This window comes from Grammomys surdaster, unplaced genomic scaffold, assembly GCF_004785775.1.
Source record: "Grammomys surdaster isolate TR1022 unplaced genomic scaffold, NIH_TR_1.0 99, whole genome shotgun sequence".
NCBI lineage: Eukaryota > Metazoa > Chordata > Mammalia > Rodentia > Muridae > Grammomys > Grammomys surdaster.
The window spans coordinates 17,891,640-17,902,049 of record NW_021604578.1 but is presented as its reverse complement, the minus strand read 5'-3'; the positions used below and the strand labels follow the sequence as shown (position 1 = coordinate 17,902,049).

The following is a 10,410-nucleotide window of genomic DNA, read 5'->3' as shown; positions in this document are numbered from 1 at the left end:
TCATCAGCATCCCCCCATTATCAGCATCCCTCCATCATCAGCATCCCCCCATCATCAGCATCCCTCCCATCATCAGCATCCCTCCCATCATCAGCATCCCCCATCATCAGCATCCCTCCCATCATCAGCATCCCCACCAGCTTAGTCCACTGATTCTAATCCATGGACCGACAAATGGTTATTAAGTTGAATTAAAATTGTATCAGTGGGAATGAGAATATGAATGAATATGAATACTGGTTCTGCTTCTTTCTCAACTAAGTCTATAAAAGCTTTAAGCATATGAGTTGAAGGTGAGATTGCTCAGTAGACAAACACACTTAGCCGGGCAGTGGTGGTGCATGCCTTTAATCCCAGCACTTGGGAGGCAGAGGCAGGCGGATTTCTGAGTTCGAGGCCAGCCTGGTCTACAGAGTGAGTTCCAGGACAGCCAGGACTATACAGAGAAACCCTGTCTCGAAAAAAAACAAAACAAAACAAAAAAGAAAAACAAAAAAACCAAAAAGACAAACACACTTACTACCAAGCCCAGCACCCTGAGTTTGATCTGAAGACCCACGTGGTAGGAGAGAATCCACTCCCACAAAGTATCCTTTGACTACATGTGTACTTTTGTGCCTCCTACAAAAAATGTAATAAAGTGTAGAAATAAGAATATTTTTGCACAGTGAGGAGGTGTTGCTATTTTAATTATTCAGTTAGGCTTTTTCTCTTCAGGCTAAACTGTGACAATGCAGTCCTCAGAGAGAATCTGCAGTTGAGAACAGAGGAGATAAAGATGCTCAAGTCTGAAAATGCTGGTGAGTATGGCATCTTAATGGTTCTCTGGGTCAGAAAATGCTGATGAGTACTGCATCTTAATGGTTTTCTGGGTCAGCATGTATAAAATACACTGTACCAAAGGCACTCTGGTCAATACAGATGCATTGTATTGTATTGTATTGTATTGTATTGTATTGTATTGTATTGTATTGTATTGTATTGTATTGTATTGTATCTGGTCAATACAGTCAATATAGTATTATTATATACTTACATATTATTATGTATATATTGAAGTAATATCATTTAAGGAAAAAAAACAGAAGTGCATGATTGAGAACTTTTATTTACTTTAGGGTTTTCTTTTTTTTTTCCTAAATAAGGAAGGAAGCTATGGAGGGGCTACAGAGATAGCTCAGCGGTTAAGAGCACTGACTGCTCTTCCAGAGGTCCTGAGTTCAATTCCCAGCAACCACATGGTGGCTCACAACCATCTGTAATGGGATTCTGGTGTGTCTGAAGACAGCTAGTGTGTGTGTGTGTGTGTATAAAGTCTTTTAGAAAAAAAGACTATGTAGGTGAAATCCATACAAAATAAACTTAATCATTTGAAAATAAACAGGTGGGTCAGCCATGGCAATGCTCACCCTTAATTCCAGCAATCATGGGACAGAGGCAGGTGAATCTCTATGAGTTTGAGGCTATCCTCGGCCATAGAGAGAGTTTGATATCAGCCAAAGGCTATGTAGGGAGACCTTGTCTCAAGAAAAGAAACCAACAGCCAGCTGCAGTGGGAGGGTCTGGTACAGGGAGTGGGAGGTGGGTACATCCAGTACATCATATACATGTATGAAATTTTCAAAAAATATAAAAATATCTTTAAGCTGGGAGGTGGTGGCACACAACTTTAATCCCAGCAGAGGCAGGTGGATAGCTCTCTGTGAGTTCAAGGTCAGCTGGGTCTACATTGAGTTCCAGGACAGTCAGGGCTATATGGAGAAACCTTGTTTTGAAAAAAGTTTAAATAAGTAAAAGTGCTTAACCCAGTGGTGTTGACGTCCTGTGCAGTTACAGCCTCAGTTATTTCCACAATTTTCTGATATTCCAAAGTAAAGGCTGTGTTCATGAACCAGATTCTTTCTGGGGTCCCTTTTGACCCAGTTTTAATATAAAGTGCTAGGAAAGTGGGGCAGCCTGTAAGCCCATCATTTGAGAGGCTGAGGCAAGAGGTTTGCCATGAGTTTGAGAATTGTCTGAGCTCCACAGTAAATTTTAGGCCAATCAGGGCTACAGAGTAAGAACCTCTCTCTGAAAAGCAAAATAAAATGGCAGAACATGATGCTAAGGAAACTGAGTGTGTATGGGTGTGTTTGTGTATGTGTATACATGTGTGTGTAGTCACATGTGCAAACTCTGTGTGTTACAAATCCCTTGTATCATGAATCACGTTATGGACACTGAGAAGAACCATGGTGGCGCTAATTTGCTTACAGATTTTAAAGAAAAGATGCTAATCTCCTCTCTTCAGTGGAGACTAAGTGGTGGTTTGACAGGAACAAAGCCAACCCTGAGTCAGATCTTGTGACTCTTTGAGCTCATGCAGCCCGGATGAGATCTGAATGCAGAAGTACCTGAGCCTGCAGCAATTACCTGTGCTACAGTAGCTTAGGGCAGAAGCTGCTCAAATTACAAGCCCTCACTCCCTCTCCTTTGAGACTCACTCCGGATGGAGAGGGACAGATAGTTTGTTCTCTTCTCGATTAGATAGCAGAATCCTTTCTTTGTGTTGTGGTCGGTCAGAGAGCCTCCTAGGAAAACTTGGTTTTTTTGTTTTTGTTTGTTTGTTTTTAATTATTTATTTATTTTATGTATGAGTGCTCTATCTGCACACCTACATGCCAAAGAGGGCATCAGATCATTACAGATGGTTGTGAGCCGCCATGTGGTTACTGGGAATTGAACTCAGGACCTCTGGAAGAGCAGCCAGTGCTCTTAACCACTGAACCATCTCTCCAGCTCCCTTGTTTTTGTTTTTTAATTTGAGACAGGGTTTCTCTGTGTAGCCCTGGCTGCCCTGGAAGTCAGTCTGTAGATCAGGCCGGCCTTGAACTCGGAGATCTGCCTGCTTCTGCCTCCTGAATGCTGGAATTAAAACTGTGTGCCACCACCCCTGACTTGAGAGTTCTTAAATGAAAAAATCTGATGGAATTTGGGTAACTTGCACATTTGATATGAGAACAGTATAGATCATACTATCTAGTCCCCTCAGTGTCTGAAATAGGAAAAGTTATTAACACAGTGCTTTGTTGATTTATTTACTGATTTAAAGAGTGGCTTGTGCTGCCTGTTTGGTAGACATTACTTCTCTTGCTGCCTGAACAGAATGACCTGGAGGAAGATCTGAAACAATGGGCTGTTGCCCTTAACAACCTGCCGCCAGGTGGGCTTCTGTCAAATCTTGCTCTTGTCTGCTTTCCCTCTGCCCCACACTGGTTTTAGCGTATCAAATGAGAATACAAACTAGACCCTGCAGCTATGCCTTTCAGGGACTGTCTTTGATCCTCAGGTGATTTCTCATCCCTTCCAGTCCTATTGGTATTGGAATGCTTATTCTAAAAAGATTCCCAGGGCAGTCTTCAGAGACTCAAAATAATTTACCTTATGTGTTGACTTAGAAAAAAGTTTTGATGAGTTGTGGTGGTGCATGTCTTTAATCCCAGCACTCAGAGGGTGGATCTCTGTGAGTTCCAGGCCAGCCTGGTTATGAAATGACTTCTAGAATCAACTTCTAGAATCGCCAGGGCTACATAGAGAAACCCTGTCTCGAAATCCCCACTCACTCACCCAAAAATCTACAAACTTTCCTAGAGCAAACTAACAGCAGGCCTCGGTGGCAAAGTTAAGAGGCTTCCCCATTGGAAGTGGCCATTACAGAGCGGGAGAGATGGCTCCCACAGTTAAGAGCACTGGCTGCTCTTCCAGAGGACCTGGTTCAATACTCAGCACCCTAATGGCAGCTCACAACTATAACTCCAGTTCCAGGGGATCAGACACCCTACACATAAAAACAAAAATTCCTTTCTCCCATACCTATTTCATCAGATAGGATTTTCTAGATGGAGCCCAATCTTGTAGGTAATGTGTGATGCGTGTGTTGCTTAGAAGAAATGAGTGTGTTGGTGTACTGTATATAGTCCTGGCCTCAAAACTAACACTGTCGCATGTGGCCCTTTCTAGTTTTGAATCAGCGGTACTTGGAGGCCCTCGCCATGCTTGATATCAAACAGCAGAAGATGGCTCAGGAGAACATGGGTCAGGAGGAGCGTGGCTTTACAGAGGTATCAGGTCTCGAGGTACATGTGCACCCAGGAAAGGCGGGTGGGGGAGGGGCATCGTCTGCTTTCCCTGCTGCCCGTTCTAGGACAGTAACAAACTTAGTTCCTCAGACTAGGGTGCAAGAAGCCCTCGGGATTGCCCAGGTTGCTTCTTGCTGACTCTTTCTACCATACCTGAGAGACGCAATGGTTGGACACTGGGGAATGTGCTGTCCCCTACCCCACTCATTTCTTGTTAAGTTACAGCACACGCTGCTTGAGCCGTGCCTCACTGCTGGGTGGAGCAGGCTCTTTCTGAGGACTTACAAGGTTGCAAAGGGGTGTCATCCAGCTAAGGCTGGGTAGGTTAAGTTATCTTCCCACGGTGACAAGGGAGCCTGTGGCTTACACATAGATCTGCTGATGTGTTGTCTGTGACTTACAGTGCGGAAGTTTAGCTAGTGAGGGACAAAGGACTTTGGGATTTATAAGCACCATTCCTTCCACTCACTGGAGAACCCAGGAAAAAAGCAACTGTTACCAAGAACAAGCATTGCGATGTCCTTAGTGTCCAAGAATGACACACTTAACCCTTACATTCTGGCTCAAGCTCCACATCACATGAGGTGACAGAAAAATGAGGGAGTGTCATCTTCTGTCATATGGTTAGTAGTTTACACCTAGGCAGGCTGGATTTAGATAATTTTATAGTAAGTTCCTTATGAAACTTTAAAATACATAGACGATCTCTGTAAAATTAGTAAGTGTACCTAGCTGCTAAAATGATTGAAAAATACAAGGTTCTTGCTGTTCTTTGAATTACAATGGTCAACCAGGAATGACCCTGTTTCTTCACTGTGAGCCTTAGCCAAGTTTTGAGGGGGCAGGGCTACAGGTAACTTCAATCCCACAGTCAATCCCCAAGAAATATTTTAAAATATAGAGCATGACTGCAGAGCCTTTATTTTTTAAGAGTGAAAGGATGGTTGCTTTCCCCATGGGCAAAATAACATACCCTGTTCATTCTGAGCCAGCGAATGCTGGCTCTAAGGGCCGTGTGTTACAGGAAGCACACACGGTGGGCGTTACTATTAACTGCTTGGTTAGGCGAAATTCTTGCTACACACTCAGAACTACTGGAGGTGGACACCAGGATTAAAAGTTTTGAGAATCAGAAGGAAGGAAGGTAGAATTCTTGGAAGTCTTTGTAGCAAGTAATGATGTCTCAATTGTGGATATTTCCACTCAGACCACGAACTCCTCATCTCAGCTTTCTTTAAAAATGTATATGATTTACGTCATTTATAATATGTATTTATTATAATTAAATCTAAAATACACACACACTTTCGGCTCAGAGACATGAGTTGCATGTAGAGGACTGTTTATACGTGGTTAAGACAACGTGACACTTGGTAGCACTTGGTAACAGGTGATCCTCCTGGTTTCAAGCTTGCGGTCCTTGGAGCCTGTCTGTGTCATGGTCCTGGAGGGAGCCCCTGTTCTTGTGCCAAAATGGCAGCATCCACTCAGAAACTGGTTCTTCAGCTCAGACATGAGGTACGTATCACATCAGCACAACAGCAGAGGCTTTGCCTCAGTTTCTTTATTTGCAGTAGAATAAATGGCAGGATTTGAGAAAATGAACTTCATCCTGGGAGTTACCGGCTGTGCAATGTAGGCTTGGTTTTATGTGAGAGCATTAACTTGTGTGCTAGATTTCCTTTATCTGGTTCCAAAATACACATGGTGCCTGAAATCTGAAGCCATGTGAAGTTGTTTGACTACCTGTGTAGTTAACAGTGCTTAAAGTCAGACTTTCTCATTTATCCATGGGCCCCACATCACAGTTAATAGAGTTGTAGAGAGTAAAAGGTGTGTTTACACTTAAAATCGGTAGAGTTAGCACTGGGTAGTGGGGAGACAAACAAGAAACCTTATGCACTGGACTAGCTGCACACGGTAGCGCTTTAGCATCACCCATGGGTTGCTGTCTGTGTGGCTTTGGGCCGAATCAGCTTCAGTTCTCTCATAGGTTAGTAGGATGATAACCACCGTGGAGGACATGTTTAGCATCAACAGGCCAGGCATTTAATCAACTGATAATTGCCCTTATAATTGGACTTTAATTATGAATATGTTTATAAACAAAATGTATGATTTAGCATAATTCTAAAAAGTTTTACTCTTTTTCTTTTTGGCTTTCTGAGACAGTTTCTCTGTGTAGCTCTGGCTATGCTATAGACCAGGCTGGCCTCAAACTCAGAGATCTCTCTCCTTCTGCCTCTCCAGTGCTGAGGTTAAAGTCATGCACCACTATGCCCAGGCCAGTTTTGGCTTTTTGAAGATATGGAATTTAAAGCCTTGGGGCCACACAGGAAGGCTAACTGCCAGACATTAGCTAGTCCTTAAATACAGCACATAATCACATAGATCAGACTCTTTGAGGTTCAGCTAGGGGAGGTATTAGAACGTGTCCTTCCTCCAGGATTTGGGCAGGATGGACAGACACAGGGCCAAGCCTGGGTAATGAGTTTCAGGAGTTGGATTGTCAGGGAGTAGAGTCACCAGGCCTGAGTGCTGGCAGAATGGGCAAGTACTGACTTAAGCGGACAACCTAGATGGGATAGAGGAATAGAGATTAGTATGCAAAACTGTCTCCAGCTTCACCTGATGGCTCCCGATGCCCTTTCAGTTGGAAACTCTGCAGAAGAGTAAGGAAGAGGCACACATAACGGCAGATGCATTCAGAATTGCTTTTGAGCAACAATTAATGAGGAAAAATGACCAGGCACTGAGACTGGCACGAGGGGATATGTGTAGAAGAACAGCAACGTGGATCAACAGGCAACGCCAGGCAGAGGATGGTACCTGGGGCGCACGTGGCGAGAATGGGGATTTTAGTTGCTTTGGGATATAATAAAGTTTAGTGGAGCACAGGAAAGAGAGAGATGATTGAGATTTTTCATGTAGTTGTTACTCATTTACAGTTAGCAGTTGGTAAAGGTGCACTTCTGTCAGGCCAATGCGGTGCTGGGTATGGATATATGGGTAGTGACTGACATTTAAAGCTGGGAAATCTCACATGTAGACCTGGATTTCTGCTGCTCCTGAAGACTGATGACCTGGGGCCTGAGCACCAAGTTTCCAGCAGCAGCATGCCCTCCGGCCCCGCCCCCAGCCCCACCCTGAAATCCACGTTGCTCCATCATAATGTACCACCTGCAACAGTGGCCCTTGTGGTTTTGGGAGAATTACCTCTGGACTGACTTAGGAGTTAGCCTTGGCTCACAGATACTGCTTTTACTCCTATCAGTGAGTGTATTTTTCTCAGCTGGATTGTCTCATTGATGCTTAGGCTATCCGGCACAAAGGAGGAAGAAGACCTTAGGGCAAAGACTGCTGGGGATCCTCCCTTCAGAAAACAGTTCCAAGGCTGCTGAAGACCAAGACAATCCGCAAGAGGTCTTTAAGATGCTGATAGAGTTGGTTAGTGCTGGACCTCTGCTTGCTTTTAGTTAGGGGCTGCAGTTGTGCTAAGATAATCCGTGCACCTCCTATCCTAAGCCATGCTGGCCTCTGAAGCCCCCTTCTCTACTGGGTACCACTCTCCACCATCTCCCTGCCAACTGTTTCCACTTCTATGAGACCTTCTGTGCAGGTTTCAAATTCTACATCTGAGGGGAGGGTCAGTGACTCATTTCAACCAGTTCAGCTGCCTGCATTCATGTGTAGCTCCGGGCATTGAAGTGTTCCAGGCACTCTGTCACATACCCTTAACTCATTAACAGGGGCCCAGAATCATCCCTTCCACAGCTAGCTGCTAAACTAAGACAATGACTCAAGTACTTTGAGCAAAGTCACTTTAACTCTGATGGCATATTTATTTGTATATAAATATATAAAAACAGTTTTAGATACAGCTTTAAATATTCCTTCAGAAATAAGTACATGCTGGGATTACATACAGTCTTCCCCGTCTCTGGGTGACTTACAGGACTACACAGAAGTAACACTTGTTGAGTTGTTAAAGAAACATTCATTGTCTTTGTATGTATGAAATACATGTGGGCATGCATGTCACGGCACATGGAGTCACAGGACAACTCTGTGGATCAGGTCTTTCCTTCTACTTTTATGAGTTCCAAGGATTGGACTCTGCACCTAGCTTGACTGGCAAGTACTTTTACTTGATGAGCTTCCTTATTACTGCCACCCATCCCACCCCCGACCACCTTTAAGAAAAGTTCTGGGGCTGGAGAGAAGCTCAGCATGGCTTCTTACATAAGAGCACTTCCTTCTCTTCTACAAGACCTACCTGAGTCCCCACATTAGCACTGCATGGCTCACAGCCACCTGTAAAGAGTTTGGGAGATCTGATACCGACCCTCTCCTGGCCTTCTTGGATACCTGCACATACATGCGGACACAGACAAATTTAAAATAGAAAGCAGCACAAGCCAGGCAGTGGGGGCACAAGCTTTTAATCCCAGCACTTGGGAGACAAGGGAAGCGGACTGAGGCCAGCCTAGTCTACAAACTGAGTTTCAGAACAACCAGGCTGTTACACCAAGAAACCCTAACCTGGGGGTTGGGAAAGCACAGTTCAGCCAGTGAGATGGCTTAGTAGGTAAAGGAGCCTGCTGCCAAGCCAGACAACGTGAATTCGATCCCAGGACCCACCCAGTAGAAGGAAAGAACTGACTTCAGCAAGTTGTTCTCCAGCCCTAGCACATAGTCCACGGCATTCACATATACAAACAAGAATGCAAAGTCAATTTTAAGATTTAACTTAAATCTCCCAGCATTTGATTCAAGATTATTCTAAAATACTATTAATCTAACATTTGGGATGCAGTATTTTGATAAGATGTAATACTGTTTTCTGCATCTATCCCATGACTTACTAACTGGTCCATTTCTTCCTAACTTCTGTTTACAGTTGAATGATAAAGAAGAAGCACTTGCTCATCAAAGAAAGGTTAGTTACATGCTTGCTCGGGCACTGGAAGACAAAGACACTGCCTCGAAAAAGAATAAAGAAAAAATTCCCATGAGCCAGACTTTCCCATTCAGAACTGCCTGGCAGGATGCTTCAGAGCTCTGTGGTCTGCGTGATCCAGTGCATTCAAATGTCCATGTTTCTGAACCCGTGGGTTGCATTTGTTCAATACGGCATCCTCAAAAAGTTTCAGACTGCTCAAGAACTCTTAAAAGATCCTGTTCTTTGCCATCCAATATATTTTACAAATATACCACTTGAAATTAGAATTAAAGATGCTAAAAATCAGATTTTGGAGCTAGAAATGGCGCTCAGAGGTAGAGATTTGGTTAGCGTGTATACGGCCTTGGTTTAACACATGGTGGTGCGTGTCTTTAACCCTGGTACTGAGGAAGCAGAGGCAGGCAGATCTCTGACTTTGAGGCCAGCGTGGTCTACAGAGCAAGTTCTGGAACAAATGCTTCATAAGGAAGAAGAACAAAATTAAACAGGCCTTGGGTTTGATGTTCAGCATTGCAAAGACTTTGTCTGGAGGCTCATGCCTGTAAATCCAAGCACTTGGGAGACTGAGGCAGGAGGACTACTGTGAGTTTGAGGGGTAACTAGATTATATTAAGACTGTTGCCAAAACAGAAAAACAACCATGTAAATGTCAATATTAAGAAGCTGTATGCTTTCAAGATGTTTTAAAAATTTATTAGCACAGTAATTTACAAAGTAGTTTCACTATATCTTAATACATGTATTAATATATGTGTTTTGATCACATTCCCCCCTTTGAATTTTAAGATGCAGCTTAAACAAGGAAACCCTTAACACATGTCTTACAAGAAATGTATTAGTATTTGTGTTGACATTTTTTATAAACCAATTTCCATATTTTATGACAGTTTAATTGTCTATATCTTATAAACAAATATTCAACCTTGGGAAAAATTTAAAAATATCTATGGAGCTGGGTATAGATAGCTCAGTTGATAAAGTGTTTGCCGTGCAATTATGAGGCAGCGTTTGGTCCTCAGCAGCCACATGAAAAGCCAGGTATAGCTGAAGCATGTTTGTAACCTGATTGCTGGAGGTGCAGAGGCAGCTGGATCCCTGTGGCTTCCAGGGCAGCCAGCCTAGACTAAGAGGAAAGCCCTAGACCCCACTGAGAGAGACCCAGATGACCCTGACTCAGTGACAATAAGGTAGAGAACATCTAAGGCTATCTTCTGGTATACATGTGTACGCACACACAAACATACACTTACGAAGTAATTTTCCTGTTGCGTGTAGTGTCACATCCCTGTAAACCTAACACTCAGGGTATTTTAGGGTTGCAAGTCTTAG

General features: G+C 43.5%; 1 protein-coding gene across 2 annotated transcripts in view; it reads left to right on the top strand.

Annotated features, from left to right (window-relative positions):
- Positions 1–9,962, top strand: part of Ccdc125 (coiled-coil domain containing 125) — a 23,905-nt gene extending 13,943 nt beyond the window's left edge. Inside the window, exons 8-13 of one of the 2 annotated variants that reach the window (XM_028784027.1) lie at positions 718–800; positions 4,000–4,100; positions 5,529–5,636; positions 6,772–6,943; positions 7,435–7,565; positions 9,019–9,962. In XM_028784027.1, coding sequence (XP_028639860.1) covers positions 718–800; positions 4,000–4,100; positions 5,529–5,636; positions 6,772–6,943; positions 7,435–7,565; positions 9,019–9,339 — 916 coding nt within the window. In that variant the 3' untranslated portion in view covers positions 9,340–9,962. Of the gene's footprint in view, positions 1–717; positions 801–3,999; positions 4,116–5,528; positions 5,637–6,771; positions 6,944–7,434; positions 7,566–9,018 lie in introns of both variants that reach the window. The other variant, XM_028784025.1, reaches the window with a different exon arrangement.
- Positions 9,963–10,410: the final 448 nt, after the last annotated feature.